At 42.2% G+C, this 17,100-nt stretch overlaps 1 protein-coding gene across 1 annotated transcript; it reads left to right on the forward strand.

Annotated features, from left to right (window-relative positions):
- The first annotated feature begins 215 nt into the window (after window positions 1-215).
- LOC132888249 (afadin-like) lies at window positions 216-15,683 on the forward strand. Its single transcript, XM_060924324.1, has 6 exons — window positions 216-492; window positions 5,635-5,828; window positions 8,398-8,509; window positions 11,965-12,424; window positions 15,180-15,339; window positions 15,571-15,683. The coding sequence occupies exons 2-6, from the start codon at window positions 5,636-5,638 to the stop codon at window positions 15,681-15,683; spliced, it is 1,038 nt and encodes a 345-aa protein (XP_060780307.1). The 5' UTR covers window positions 216-492; window position 5,635.
- The last annotated feature ends 1,417 nt before the right edge of the window (window positions 15,684-17,100 follow it).

Consider the following 17,100-nt stretch of genomic DNA (forward strand, 5'->3'; position numbering starts at 1 on the left):
GCAGTTGGTGGGCATTAAATGGGCTATTTAGCATGGGCAATAAGTGGGCTTTGTTGTTGGAGCCCATATGGGCAATGGGTGGGCATTGAATGGGCTAAATTAAGCATGGGCAGTAAGTGGGCTCCTGCAAGGCTCCATTTCAATTCAAAAACACAAGAATTTTACTCCCACACCTCTAAGATGCCATAACATAATATAAACAATACAACGTTAATTACAATTGAAAATAAAATTTCTCAATTTTAGAGCATAAAAGATAAAGTTTGCTACAACCTAAAGCACACATATTCCGAGCACAACAAAGTTTGCAATAACTGAAAAGAAAGCAGGCATATTCCAGTGCAACTCCTGCAGGATAACAAAAGCAAGAAGCAATGCAAACTGGGAAATCTCCACCCCCTGTGAAATGGATACATTTCGCGCAGTTTCTGCTGCTTGTCTCTGTTGCCTGTGAAGAGAAGAGTGCACGCACGCACAAGCACTTAACAAAAGGTTGGTAAAATCTTTCTGCATGATATGAGTGTATTTTGGCAATAACTATGCTATTGTTTTCACTGCATCATGTTAACCAAAAGGACAGGAACTAACTGGCTTTAAGTTAATGTAATGAGGTGCTGTCGTTAGCTAACTGGTAATCAAGCCTGGTGAAACTTTGGATATTGATTCCGATCTTTAAGTCAGTATCAAGCTATTTTCGTGGTTACTATCTTCAGTAAGGAAGATAAGCTGTGAAATTCGTGAAGGTCAGCGATATTTTCAAGGCTAGATGATCGGGGCTCCCATTAGCAATGCTTGTACTGATTCTCCACTTTTACAATATGGCCGACCTCAAAGACCCTTTTCACGTGACGTCACGACAAACGCGGGCGCCATTTTGGACATGTACTACCAGTAGTTTACCACAGCCAGCATTGAGGAACGGCAGCAGAAAGTGTTTATTTTCAGCAAGACTTCCATCATGCCACTATATTGTTGTGCACCTGGATGTAGTAACCATCAACAAGGCAAGGGTTATCATTTTATCGGATCCCGACGGAGAAGATGGATAGCGGCCATAAACAGGAAAGATTGGCAGCCCTCGGCATACCAGCGCTTGTGCAGTGACCACTTTGTTGGAGGTAAGACGAATAAAATTAGCCAGAAAAGGCATTACATTGCTGTTAACATTCTGTGGCGGCGAGTGTGTAACCAAATAGGCTAAAATAACCCATTGTAACCTCTTTGTTCTTCTGTAGTAGCTATTAGCTAACGACATTAGCTAGCGTTGTGTTCCTTTGCTGTTGGTAGACTGTAGGACAGATCAGAGGCAGTGTCCTACAAACAGCACTTAATTTGAGGGGGAGCAAGCCGGAGCGCGCTCCGGAACCTCGGGCGTTGGCTCCGGCAGCTATTTACACTGGATCCGGTGATCCGACACCTCTTTTGACTATTTAACAAACAAACAAATAATTAAATAAAAAAATGCAAGTTTATTTAGTGCTAATGTCTGATTTTGATATCTGTCTTGTTGGTGATTTCTCTCATGAAACGACATCCACAAAATATCTGCAGATGAACTTAATTTGCAGTGTTATTACAAAACATGCCCAGAAGCGCAGCGCCACGCCCCGCCCCCTTTTTTTCCGCACCGGAGCCACTCATCCTCTGCCCTCCGGGACCTCCCACTTTACAAATTAAGCACTGCCTACAAATAAATGTTCAAAACAAGAGGAACATGTATTTGTCTCTTAAATCCAGGCCGTTCCCTGTAATCTGTCACAACGGTTGGAGAAAGTAATGGCAAATAGCCAGTGCACAAACCATAGAAGGTAAACTGTACACAGCGCCAGGGCAGTGTGATGGTATGTCTACTTTTAGATTGTGTTAGCTTATCAATGAACACACTCGTCACTCGACGAGTTTCACGTCTTTACGACGGATACTTAAATGTGTGTTAGGTATTATTGTTGCAGTCTAAGCAGTCATTGTAGCAGCTAGATGAGCGAGAACCGAAAGGGTCTGTGCCATAAACCGTTATTTCTGTACGGCGTTGCTAATGTGTCGTTACTGTTGTTATTTCTCCCTCTGCTCGCCCTGTAAATGCCCTACGTCGCTGGATAGCGAAGGTGTTTTCTGCATCTCGCTCCTTTTTCTTGTATGTTCTCCGTTTGTCGCCTTCCTCGCATTCAAACCAATTCGAGCCGAAGTCCGCTACATGTCCAAAATGGTGGTCGCGTTTACGAAGGTCACGTGACTGAAAAGGGTCTCTACTCCATAGGGTTTCCTACTCAAGCACGCACACCTCACAAATGCGTGCATTCCACCCCCACCCCAGTTGTGTCACTGTGCCAGAACGCTTATGTCCACTGATTGATCTTGTAATGTCAGCAATGTGGCCGGGGGGGGGTCCTACTACCATTTTGGGATCAGAAATGCTGTCGTTGTCAAACTTAAGACTTTAGGAGATGTGCCTGATGTGACTACACTCACATTAAGAATTAGCATTGACCTGTGGCCTGTTCTGGGTAGAATAAAGGAAATTCCAGAGTGCAATGTTTTGGTCATTTGAGTTTACTCTGGCCTGTCGGAACCAGCGAACATACAAGAGTATTTACAGGTATTTATCACTGATCTGAAATCCCTCTGTCAGACTGGTATTGTGCATAATGACCTTATGTGTTTGGGAGCAATGCGCAAATTGATATTTCTTTGGATGAAGGGGCAATTGACATGCAGGCAATCTATGAAGTTCTTTGTTGCAATGTCAACATGTATGGTTTCCATCAGACAATTAATTCCATATAATATGTAAAAGAGCGGGCGGGCACACACACACACCTCACAAATGTGTGTATTCCACTCCCCCACTGGAGGGCCGTGAGGGACTAAAACGGCATGTTAGCCAAAATGGGTGATTTGGCCTGTTCATGAATGTGCACTGCCCTTGGGGGAAAACGTATTGGGTGTGCGTGTTATCTTGGCTTTGATGATGTGTGCCAGCATTTGTATTCAGTTGCCTTGTAGCTTGCAATGTGAATAGCCTGCCATGTTTTGGCCGTAGCATATATGACTTTGTAGTGGTGTGTACTCGCTTTACATGTGTTGGTTCCTCTGGGCTTTGGCCCCACTCCGTCATGTGATACTGACATAAGTTTGAAGATCACTTTTTATTTTCTCCAATTCGCTGTCTGTGTGTGTAAGTTAGCTTACATTTATGGCACTGAATTTGTCAGCTACAACATGCATCCCTCGATACACCTAGCTGAATATGAACAGGAAAGCTTGACATTATCTTTTGGGCCGAATTTCTGTGGGAGACGATTTTAGGTAAACTGAAAAAGCTTGTCCATAGACCTCAAGACCCTGTCCAACAGCTTATCAGGCGGATCCATGAGAAGCAGAATTTGGCAAGCCAAAATATCATGAGAGGGACCATGTGAGAGTCACAAGGTGACTGAAATGTGACTTTATCAAAAATGATTTGCAAATGACTAAGTGACTAAGACTAAGAATAAATTTTTAATATAAGAGTAAATTGAAAAATGGATGACGAAATTAACATTGCAGTGCAGTGGCTCAGCTAGCTGTTCTGCGGAGGTTTTTTATTATTATTAATTTTTGTTTTTTAGAAACAATGGAGTGTTCGGAAAGAACAAAAAAGGCGTAAAATATTGGCTAAAGTGGAGGAACATTTGCGTCTTGTTGAGGAGTCACTGGATGACGTGTCAGAGCAATCCGAAAGCGAAGATTCCACTGACATTTTCTATGATGCTTGTGACGACAATTTTGACTTGGGTGAAAACTCGTTTTTTTATGAGTGTGACAGACCAGATTGTGACAGTGATCTGGATGAAGATGAAGGTTCTTCTGAAAATGATGATGACTGTGGGATTGCTGAGTGGGCGGCAGAATACAACATCCCACAAACAGCACTATCTGCACTGCTTAAAATCCTGAGGAGGAAGGGCCTAGACGTCCCACTGGATGCCAGAACGCTTATGTCCACTGATCGATCTTGTAATGTCAGCAATGTGGCCGGGGGGTCCTACTACCATTTTGGGATCAGAAATGCTGTCGTTGCTGAACTTAAAAATTTAGGACATGTTCCAGATGTGACTACACTCACATTAAGAATCAACATTGATGGATTGCCGTTATTCCGCTCAAATATGAGTCTGTGGCCTATTCTAGGTAGAATAAAGGAAATTCCAGAGTGCAACGTTTTTGTAATTGGAGTTTACTCAGGCCTGTCTAAACCAGCGAACGTACAGGAGTATTTGCAGGAATTTATCACTGATATGAAAGCCATCTGTCAAACTGGTATAGTGCACAATGACCTCCATTTCAGCGTTGCAATGCCTGATGCTTTTATTTGTGATGCACCAGCTCGGGCTTTTGTTAAATGTACAAAAGGTCACACAGGTTATTATGGGTGTGAGAGGTGCATTCAGAAAGGCCAGCATATGAACAGGAAGGTGGTTTATCCTGAAATATCAGCAGAGCTCAGGACCGATGAGAAATTTGGTAGGCAAGGCTATGAACAGCATCAACTTTCAGTCTCCCCCCTAAATTACTTGGGTATTGGTTTAGTTACCAGTTTTGTATTGGATTACATGCACCTTGTGTGTTTGGGGGCAATGCGCAAATTGATATTCCTTTGGATTACGGGGCCATTGACATGCAGGCAGTCGATGAAATTCTTTGTCGCCATGTCAGCATATATGGTCTCCATCAGACACTGCTTACCCACCAACTTTGCAAGGAAACCACGATCCTTATTAGAGTTTGCAACATGGAAAGCGACAGAGCTTAGACAATTTTTACTTTATACTGGCCCTGTTGTACTTCTGAATAACATACCCAATAGAATGTACAGACACGTTTTGCTTCTATCTGTCTCTATGAGAATTCTCCTGAGTCCGACTTTATGTTGTCCAGAAAATTGTGACTATGCTGAGGAGATTTTGAAACTTTTTGTAACAGAGTTAGCTTCCATTTATGGCACTGAATTTGTCAGTTATAATATGCACTCCCTGATACACCTAGCGGATGATGCAAAGAAATTCGGCCCATTAGACAATGTGTCAGCTTTCCCATTTGAGACCTATTTAGGTAAACTAAAAAAGCTTGTCCGGTAGACCTCAAGACCCTGTCAAACAGCTTGTGAAGCGGATCCATGAGAAGCAGAATTTGGCAATCCAAAATGGCAACGTCTGTTTCAAGCCCAATTCTTAGTCAGCTCCACTTTTCTGGCCCAACAATAAATGCCGTTTCAACATGGGATCAATACAATCATACAATGATGGAAAGACAAGGATCTCCTCCTCCCGTGGTGACAATTGTTTTTCTGTCGCGGGAAGGGTTGTTGTGGTGCGAAACATTTTTTCAGTATCTGGAACTGTGAAAGTCCTGTGTAGGTTGTTTTGAAAGCAGCAAATCCTTTTTCAGCTATCCAATGGATTCCTCACGCCTTGGGATACTTTTTGTTTGCAATTTGTCTGAACATTTGCAGCTATTTCCTGTGGCGGACATGACAACAAAAATGGTGTTGTTGCCTTACAAAACAGGACATGTGGCATTGCCACTATTGCACTAATGTGCTGTTTTTTTTATTATTATTTTTATTAGTTTTTTTATTGATTATTATTTTTGAAGCATGTTGCCTTATGCGGTGGTGGAGTTCCAAAATGGCGGACTGGCGGTAATATCCACGAAGTGGTTTACAGGCCCGGAAGAAGAAGAATGCTACTGGCCACCCCCGAAAACCAACTTCACAAGGGCAGCAATAAAGGAACGAGATCCTTCCAGTGACTGGATAACCTTCAAAGTCACAGTGAGGAGAAAAGCTGGTAATGCGCCCATATGTATTTTGTATCATATTATGTTAAATTACAGTAGGTGCAGCAAAGCACTGGGTACAAAACTTTAGACTTGTTTTTACATTCAATTTACTGTAGAGATGAAATAACCCAAGTGGGTGAACCAAAGTGTGTGTGGTCTACAAGGGGGAAAATGAATTAATTAACACTAAACTACTGCACAGACACACAGACAGGCATGTGGAGCATGAAATAGGAAAGAATTGGTACTAATAGTTACTAGGGTGACCACCTGCTCGTAAGCCCAAGGAGGGACAAGGGGTATGTTTTTGTGGGACAATGCCCCCCCCCCCCCCCCCCCCCCCCCACCCCCCATAATGTAGTATAATAGACTAAAATACTAAATAATGTAATATAACATAGTATAATTTAAGTCCTCTGGAATAGTTTGAATAAGAAAAAAGGGGGCCCCCAAGTCTCTCTTTGCCTAGGGCTCCAAAATGCTTTGAAACGTCCCTGTGTCCATATGCAAAATATTCCATGCTGAAGCGCAAAGCCACTACTTTCGCTTGCCCTTGGTGCGTGTGAAACAACACCTCTTCTGGGATATTTTTCTCATAATAATACAAACTAATGCATACACAGATGCCATTATCTGCCGAAGTGCCACTGTCATTATGTCATCCTTTTTTGAGCGTTTTTATACAAAATAGTCGGAAGGGCAAAAGGGACAGCTACGACATGTCTTATGTTAATGCAAGTTATTTAACCAAAGTTTTGTCAGTCGGGAAGCATAGTAGAAGAAATACGCAGGAATATTAAGGTGTGAAAACATCCACGCAAATCAGAAAATAATGTAAACTGAACATGTTTAGCGACTTGTAGTTTGTAGGTCCTCGCGCTCGGAGCTGAAGATTAAAATACACCACTCTCGCGCTGTAAACTATCTCAAACTAAATTTTCTCCTGAAACGGCTGTTTCTAGCCGTTCTAGATTTAATTGGTCATACCCAAGAATCAGTTACCGGCCAAATAGTGAGACTGAATTGTCACAAGACGCCCCAGCAAGCATCAATTCTGCGGGACACGTTCTGAATTTGTGGGACGCATTAATTTTGCTTCCAACGCTGTACGCGCACGTGCTACGCGGGACGGTTGGTCACCCTAATAGTTGCAGGAACTTCGAGGCATTAAGTCAATCTAACTGAAGGAAACTTAGGTTAAAATTTGATGGCAAAAACGGTTTCCAAGGCTTCCATTTAACAATCTCAAAATGTCTGACACACAATATACAGGAGAAATAAGACACAAACATTCGACATTAAGACAGAATAGCTCACTTTTTGAGACAATTATACGCACAGAGAAGGGCATCCCCCGCTTGACTCGCTTTCGACAAACGCTGCATCATCAAACGTCACAATCTTCACCAACGACCTTGACTGACTGACTGAGCGCGGGAACATGAATAGCATACTCGACGCACATTGGACACATGAACATAATTCGCCTTTGGCTAAGTCCCGCCCCCTTGGGTTACAGTTGCAAGAATTTGCGCTGTCAAAAACTGTAGACCTCTGTCGGACCTTTTTTTGCGCTGTGATTGGTCAATCAACATTCTAGTGCGGGCCTTAGCCAAAGGTGAATTTAACAGGTAGTCTTTCCAACACTGAGCATATATTTTCAGGAAAAAAAATTAACAGAATTGTCAACAGTTACTTAAACCTTCATTGCTTAGTCTCTGAAGCAGGTAGTTAGATGTATTTTATTAAAAGATATGATAGAAATCTTGTGTCATCACTGTAGAATAGATGCATAAATTAAATACATTGTTGGGGCCTTTAAATGGAGACATTACAATGGCATAATAAAGATGATTGTCATGTCCTATAGATAGATGTCATATTTTGGGCAGTGGGGTTTTCATTAAAGCCCAAAACTTTATGAACTAAAAAAATATTCTTAACAATGTATAACCACATCCAGTGGTATAGTTATTAAGATACTAATCCTACACTATCAATGACTTCTTAGTTTTATTAGATTCTGAATTACTGCTGGTTTGACCAATCTATAAACTGATCAAGGGGAGTTGCTCTACAGTTTGATACAAAAAAATTCAAGTGTTAAAAAGCATGCAAGAACTAATTTTCCATCTTAAAGGTGCTGTGTGTAATATCTTTAGTAGTTTGTTTCCAGAATTCATGCTGCCCGTTCACAAATGTTACCTTTTTCACAAATACTTACCATCATCAAATTCTATGTAGTCATTATGACTGGGAAAATTGCACTTTTCGTACATGAAAAATGGGATCTTCTCCATGTGTGCCATTTTGGATTTCCAGAAATGGGAATTTTTAGCAGGAAAACTTACTGTATTTTGGTCATACTAGCAAATATTAAGTAAAGTATATAAGTAAGTATAATAATTATATAAGTAAATATTCATGGCATCACATTTTCAATGAACAGAGTAGTTGCAATACCTACTTTGGCCACAATGTTACACACTGCACCTTTAAAATGTTATCTGAATTAAAGTAATTGTCTGATTTATGCCTGATAATTGCCTGATTTACTGATTTATCTGTCTCCCACAGCAACATATGAAAGTGCACATGCAAAATTAATGCAAGAGGAACGTAGACATACTGACGTAGGTACAGAGCCTGAGTGTTCGGACAGTATGGGCCGGGGGAAGCGAAGAAAGCGGTGAGTCTATTTGAATTTTATTTATATATATATATATATATATATATATATATATATATATATATATATATATATATATGGGCGGCACGGTGGTGTAGTGGTTAGCGCTGTCGCCTCACAGCAAGAAGGTCCTGGGTTCGAGCCCCGGGGCCGGCGAGGGCCTTTCTGTGTGGAGTTTGCATGTTCTCCCCGTGTCCGCGTGGGTTTCCTCCGGGTGCTCCGGTTTCCCCCACAGTCCAAAGACATGCAGGTTAGGTTAACTGGTGACTCTAAATTGACCGTAGGTGTGAATGTGAGTGTGAATGGTTGTCTGTGTCTATGTGTCAGCCCTGTGATGACCTGGCGACTTGTCCAGGGTGTACCCCGCCTTTCGCCCGTAGTCAGCTGGGATAGGCTCCAGCTTGTCTGCGACCCTGTAGAAGGATAAAGCGGCTAGAGATAATGAGATGAGATGAGATATATATATATATATATATATATATATATATAATATGGTGTATATACACAGTGTTTACTGTATATTAACTAAGTCGGCGTGTCGTCACTGTCGCATTGCCAAAGTACTGCTACAGTGCCTATACAAAGTCTACAGACCCCTGTTCAAATGTCAAGTTTTTGTGATGCAAAAAAATAACAAAGACAAATAATTTCACAACCTTTTCCACATTTAATATAAATGATGACATGTACAATGCAATTGAAAAACAAACTCCAAACTTTAAATGGAAAATATAGAAAATAAAAAACTTGAATTAATATGGTTGCATAAATATGCACAGCCTTATACTAATGTATTGTCTTAACATCGTTGGCTTTTATTACAGCACTCAGACTTTTTGACATGGTGTCTATCAGCATAGCACATCTTGATGTGGCAATATTAACCCACTGTTCTTTGCAAAGGTACTCCAAATCTCACACATCGCAAGTGCATGCCCTGTGCACAGTCCTCTTCACATTACCTGACAGATGTTCAATGGGATTCAGGTCTGAACTCTGTCTGGGCCATTCCAAAACCTCAATCTTATTGTGGTGAGGCCATTCTTTTGTTGATTTAGGTGTGTGTTCGTGTGTAATTGTTGTTCTGAAAGGTTAAGTTCTTCATCTTCAACATAACAGGGAGACAAAGGTTTTGTGCCACTGCCAATGTGGAGCTGTCCATAATTCCCTCCTCCCTGACTAAAGCCCCAGTTCCAGCTAAAGAAAAACAGTCACAAAGCATGATGTTTCCACCACCATGCTTCACTCTAGGCATGGGGTTATTTGGGTGATGTACAGTGTTGTTTTTGCACCAAACATACCTTTTGAAATTATGTCCAAAATGTTCAACCTTGGTTTCATCAGACCATAGCACATTTTCCCATATGCTTTTGGGACATTAAAGATGTCTTTTTGCAAAATGTACTCCACCAAGGGTGAACATTTTGGATATAATTCCAAAAGAATATTTGGCCAAAACACCACCCAAATAACACCATACCTACAGTGAAGTATGGTAGTGGCAGCATCATGCTTTTGTACTGTTTTATTCAGCTGGAACTTGGGCCTTAGTCAGGGAGGAGAGAATTATGAACAGGTCCAAATTACAGTCAGTATTGCCGCAAAACCTTCGGCCCTGTTAGAAAGTTGAATATGAAGAAAAACTTAATCCTTCAGACGACAAGTACCCTACACACATTCCTAAATCAACAAAAGAATAGGTTTCACCAGTATGAAATTGAAGTTTTGGAATGGCCCAGCCAGAGTTCAGACCTAGATCCCATCAACCCATCAGATTTGGAGTACTTTTGCCAAAAGAAATTGACAAATTTTGCCAAATCAACATGTGCCATGCCGATAGACTCCTACCCAAAAAGTCTGAGTGCTGTAATAAAAGCCAAAGGTGCTAAAACAATGTATTAGTTTGATGGTGTGCATGTTTATGCAACCATGTTTATTTAAGTGTTTTATTTTCTACATTTTTCCTTTAAAGCTTTGCGTTTGTTTTTCAATTGCATTGTACAGGTAATAATTTATAGTAAAGAAAGATGGAACAAGTTGTGAAATTATTTGTCATTCTGTCTTTTTTTTTTTTTACAAAACAAAAACCTGGCATTCCAACAGGAGTGTGTAGACTTTCAATATCCACTGTATGTTGAAATTAGGGAGATATTTACATTAAGGCCCTATGGGAGGAGCATGATGATTAATTTAGCTTAATGTCATCAAACAGTTCGCAAATTGTAATATTGCTACCTCCCAAAACATGAGTAGTATGTAGTATTGCTGCCTCCCGCCAATGGGGACATAAGATTAGGAAATCTTTTGGTGGAGACGGTGGGGACCTCGACTGGCTATCGTAGCCTGCAGGGAATCGGCCGTCAGACATTCTGTCGCATGTCCCAGACCCGGTGAAATGTAACTGAATTGTCTTGGCCAGGCCTAAGGGTCCCATCTGCATCTCATCATTGCTGAGGAGTGTGCTCCCATCACCCAATCTAGCATCCAGCCAGAGCAGGTCATGATATATTCATATATCCATATATTTTTACCATATTAACATGCCATTGTGTGTCATGCCTGATGTAAAGACTCTTGTCTCTGCGAGCCTACCACACAGATTTAATACTTGTCATTTTTAGGGCATACCTAACAACATGTTTTCTTTCTCTCTCCCCCCCCCCCCCCCCCCCCCAATCTGTCCCTCTGAGTTACATGTTGATCCTGGGATTGAGATGCTGGCCTCTTCTGCCCCTCGGACCTGCTTGATCCATCCTGGTGCCCTGTGTCTGGTCGGAGTTTTATCGCCCCACTCCTGTGAAGGATGGCCCCATGAGGACAGTTGAGGGTTATACCTGTTAAAACTGTTAATATTATAGTCAGGCTGTCTGTTGTTGCCCAAATGAGGATGGGTTCCCTTTTGAGTCTGGTTCCTCTCGAGGTTTCTTCCTCATGTCGTCTGAGGGAGTTTTTCCTTGCCACCGTCGCCACAGGCTTGCTCATTGGGGATAGATTAGGGATAAAATTAGCTCATGTTTTAAGTCGTTCAAATTCTGTAAAGCTGCTTTGCGACAATGTTTATTGTTAAAAGTGCTGTACAAATAAACTTGATTGATTGATTGATAAACGGCACATGCAGTGATTTTTCAATGCCAATCAAGTCCTAATTTTTGTAGATATCACTTCTTACCATGTCCCAACAACTTACCTTCATGTTCATTCATTACCACTTCACATAATTTAACATAACACTATTCAAATTGCTTTCAAATAAGACACCTAACCTACGATTCTCCTGTGGTTTCCCCCAAATGAGTATGGTGGGCGCCTGATTTTGGTGCAAACATGAGAAATGCCCGGATGCCTGACTTGGTGAATTCCTTTATAAATATAAGCTAATGCTTTAGTTGAAGTAGTTACAGTTTAACTGAAATGCTCTAACTTATTGATTGTGCTTGATTATAATATATGTTTAGGCCAGTTGTCATGTCCAGCGAGGATGAGGAGAATGATGACATCCATCCTCTTCCTCCTCCACCCGGGGCTCTGCGAACGCCTCCACCTCTTCCTCCTCCACCCGGGGCTCTGCGAACGCCTCCACCTCTTCCTCCTCCACCCGGGGCTCTGCGAACGCCTCCACCTCTTCCTCCTCCACCCGGGGCTCTGCGAACGCCTGCAGAGACGCCTGCAGCTGCCGAGTCTTTCATCCCAAGACAAAATATTTGGGATGGCATGTTTCGGCATATTTTGAGACTACTGGAGGACCTGAAAGACACTCAAGTGGAACATGGGAGAATTCTCCAGGCCCTCATGCAAAATCGTCAAAACATGCCTGACCTAATTCGCACCACTCCTGAAGGTTTCCCCCTAAAGACAATGACTGATCTAATGTCCATGGAGGAGAAACTGCAAGACCCCACCTTCATGGCAGAACTGGTATGTATTTTAAATGTACTGTATGTGAACTGAATCTATCTGTTGCTTCCTGTAGCCTATGAACGGCTGTTATTTAACATGCAAAAGCCCAATTGTTTTAAAAATGGCTACACCAATAGCATACTGCAGCTTACATTCGTATGACATGAACTTTATCCACACGGCTTTCCCTGTCCATAATAACCACGTAGCGACTGCAGAAAACTTTTAAGGAAGTAGCAGGACATACGTAAAGTGGCTGTGGCTACTGCTGGTGGTGGTGGAGCAACTGGGTTTGTGAGACTCACACAAGCACGAGGGGTTCAGGGGGGGACGAATCAGGCACTATATGCGCAGCGCAAACCTGGAAAACTGAGGTTAAATACTCATCTCATCTCATTATCTCTAGCCGCTTTATCCTTCTACAGGGTCGCAGGCAAGCTGAAGCCTATCCCAGCTGACTACGGGCGAAAGGCGGGGTACACCCTGGACAAGTCGCCAGGTCATCACAGGGCTGACACATAGACACAGACAACCATTCACACTCACATTCACACCTACGCTCAATTTAGAGTCACCAGTTAACCTAACCTGCATGTCTTTGGACTGTGGGGGAAACCGGAGCACCCGGAGGAAACACGCGGACACAGGGAGAACATGCAAACTCCGCACAGAAAGGCCCTCGCCGGCCACGGGGCTCGAACCCAGGACCTTCTTGCTATGAGGCGACAGTGCTAACCACTACACCACCGTACCGCCCCAGGTTAAATACTTTTTTTTTATATTTTTTTATTTTTTCTTCGAGGAAAGTTTACTTATGGTGATGTAAAAAAAGTGTTACCATATTACACTTTGGCCTAGATCAGGCCTATTCAATTGGCGGCCCGCTTCAAAAATTTAACAGCATTCGCGAGTCTCCAGAACAAACAAACATTTTAAACTCTTGCTTACACTAGTTAGTTTGCCTCCCTCTCTAATTTCCAATCCGTTTTACATTCTTAATATGCTTATTTGCATTCTTAAACAAATCTTTTCAATCAATGTCGTTGGAAGAGTGTCGGGCGTTGCGATGTGCAGTAACAAGCGTCTCGCGTCATGCCAAAGCAGCACTGTAGTACAAGGTGCGTGCATTTGCGATGTGTCTGAAATCAGTCCATAAACAAATGTTGACTAGGCAAACAATCTCCCATCTTCAATAATGAGACTGAGCTAGCACCATGTCCATGGTTGCTGTGGAAGAGTCCACTGGAAAATTATTTATGGGGCGTCGGACAACGGAGATGCACAGATTTGACAACCGACTTCAAAGATTAAACACGGAGGCGGCATCTAGCAGTTTCGTAGGACTACTTTATGAGTAAAGAAATTAAGCCTCTGAAGTCGATCAAAACGACATGCCAATGATGACCATTGCACAATAAGCGTGAGCATTTGAGATGTGTTTGTGGAATGTCCGTATCATACACGTGAACGAAAGAAGTGTGAGCGTCAAGTTGGGAGGGAAATACAGTTACGAGACCAGCCTGGCTTTGTGATCGCGTTGACGAGACAATGGGCACATCCACGCTTGTAGTAAGCTAGAGTTCGGTAAAAAAAAATATTCGTGAACGCAGCTTCGCAGACTTGCCAACTCACTTCAAAGGTCCTTCAAAAAGGATGGGGTGTGTCTGCAGTAGTGTTCATATGGCTAAAGGTTACAGTTGGTCACTCAGAATGCACGTAACGTTAACGTTCCATATCAAGTTCCGATGCGCCCAGTCACTAATCAATTAATTATTTCAAGATCGCTTGCAGTTATGTAGGCCTATGCTACTGCAAAAATCCTCTGTAGCCTGCTGTACACATCTTCCTCACGCGATTTTTCCCCTGGTGGTGTTTTATCACAACCACATATTCACTTAAGAGGACAGATAATTTCTGTTTGGTAAATTTGTGGGGTCAGATAACAGTAAAGTTATTGAACTTGCAATACTGGGATGTACTCTGTCCAAAATATTGCAATAAAGAACAATACACGAATTGCATTGCACAATGTATGATAGCTTTTTTTCCCCTCCAGTTTACTGCAGTAATGTAGCAACAGTTTTGATATTGCAGGACAACAAATGATCTTGTGTTGTGATTCTCTGGCTTGTCTTTTAAGGCTACATTGAACATTCAATGTTAAGATAATATTTAGATAGTTTTTACTGGTTGAAAATTGCTATTGCCAGTTGTTAGTGACCGCTGAACATGTGCGGCTCAGCTTAAGTTCTTGGTTTCAAAATGTGGCCCGAATGAAATTCTAATTGAATAGCTCTGGCCTTGATGAAATGAAATAAATTAGATGAAGATACGAAATTGTATGGACTGGTTTCAATACAACTTTTGAACAATACAATGTTTGAACATGTTTGTGGAGCTTTCCATTCATCAAGATCATGTTAGTCAAGAGTTAAAATTCATGACTGGATGTTGTAACTTGAACAACGATTCGGTTGCTCGTGGTGGCTTTGCTGGCTGGCGGCATGATTATAACTTGCATCAAAAAATCACTTTGTGGGGGCTCTTCGCATTGTAAACATTAAGTTTTCTGAGTATCAGTACAGACTGCTTTGAATTGGTGACCCCAGGTCTAGCTTAATGAAACGCAACTCACTAACAGTGAATTTTATATGAAACTTCTAAAGTGTGCTCATATCCATGTATCTGGCAGTGCTTCCATATTGAGAGGTTTACTCCAGTGAGCAATATAGATTAACCTGCCTTGTGCCTTGTATTGTTTGTTACCCCTCAGATTGCAGCTGTGGCTGACATTGGAGGGGCCACTGTTGACGGGGCCACCCGCCGTATGATGGCCTTCCTCCTTGAACACAAGTTTTCAAGAGAGTTCAACTTCTTGGGAAGAAATGGCAAGAGGGGCTTCAAGCCCCTCAAGCTGTTTGAAGTCGTTTATGGTAGGTGGACAATACAGTATTACAAATATAAAGAATACCAATCATGCAACTACAGGTATGTAAGGGTGGGCATAGGTCATGTCTGGGGTAGTTAAGAAGTCGACGGTTCTTGTTTTATTTTTATTTAACTGAATGACACACCCCCTACCATTTAATATGCAGACATGAAACGCGATATTTGGCTGAGAGTTGTCACATGATGTAAGTCACTGCTATATTTGTGTCTTGCAGGAGCTTTGAAGAAGAACACGATGACTCATACAATCACAAGGAAGGATGCGGAGAAGGCAGTCTCCAAATGGCTCATTGGGGCTAGGGACGGGGGGGGGGGGGGGGGGGAATAGACAGGCCCGTCAGGCCAGAGTAGCAGCTCCTCCAGAAATGTAATTTTTTTTTCTTTTTTTTTTTTCTTTCACGCATACATGCGTACACACACACCTCACACACACATACACGCACACACACACATAAATGCAGACACACATGCAGACATACAGATATATATATACACACACACACACACACACACACACCTTTTATCGGCCCACCTTTTTGGCAGGGAGCCAGGAGTGGGAGTCTGCATTAACAGCTCCTCCGACTGTACTTTTTCTTTCTTTTTTTAAAATTAAAATTAAAGCCTGTGTTAACCACATTCTCAAGAGTCAGTGTTATGATTCAGCTTTTAAGATATTGGCATGCAAAACATGTATTTAGAGTTGTTAGCAGTTGAAGTAAAAGTATTTGTTATTGCTGTTTGTGTAAAGAACTGTACTATGGGCTGACTGTAATAGGCCCACACAATACTTGAAAGGGTAAAATAAGGGACCCATAATGAGCCCGCATGGGGGAACTCCGTGTGGGACCCAGATGGGAGAAACCTGGGTTGCCCAAGTAGGTTTTAGCTAGGGCCCATATGAAACCCACTTTTAGCCCAACTGGGCTTGCCCACATGGGGCCACCGCATAACCCTTGGCCAAAACCGACTGGAGCCCAGCTGGGCAGCCCACATTCAACCCATGTGGGACCCACATGGGTGTGTTGGCAGGGATAAGGATCTGAGTGACTTTAACGAGGGTCAAATTGTGATGGCTAGATGACTGGGTCTGAGCATCTCCAAAATGACACATCTTTTGGGGTGTTCCTGGTATGTAGTGGGTAGTATGTACCAAAAGTGGTCCAAGGAAGGAAAACTGGTGAACCAGTGACAGGGTCATGGGTGCCAAAGGCTCATTGATTTGCATGGTGCACAACGGCTAGCCCATATGGTTCAATCCCACAAAAGAGATTTGTAGCACAAACTGCTGAAAAAGTTAATACTGGCTAAAACAGAAAATATGTCTGCATTAAAATTTTCAGCAGTTTGTACTACAGTAACTCTTCTGTGGAATTAGACCATGTGGGCTAGCCTTCATGCCCCATGCAAATCAATGTGCCTTCAACCCCCATGCCCCTGTCACCAGTTCATCAGTTGTCCTTCCTTGGACTGGTTGTCAATAGGACCATCTAGACTGTTACCAGCAGCAAGTCTATCATGGTATGGGGGTTGTCTCAGTGCCCTTGCCAAATGTAAATTGCACTTCTGTAATCGCAGCATTAATGCAGAAAAGTACATTGAGATTTTAAAGCAACATATGCTGTCTTCAAGACGACATCTTTTCCAGGGATATTTCAGCAAGATGATGTAAAATAATATTCTGCACACATTACAAAGGCATAGCTGTGGAAGAAGAGGGTGCCTGTCCCCTCTGTCCCAATAGAGAG

The sequence above is a fragment of the Neoarius graeffei genome, chromosome 6, assembly GCF_027579695.1.
Source record: "Neoarius graeffei isolate fNeoGra1 chromosome 6, fNeoGra1.pri, whole genome shotgun sequence".
Taxonomy (NCBI): domain Eukaryota; kingdom Metazoa; phylum Chordata; class Actinopteri; order Siluriformes; family Ariidae; genus Neoarius; species Neoarius graeffei.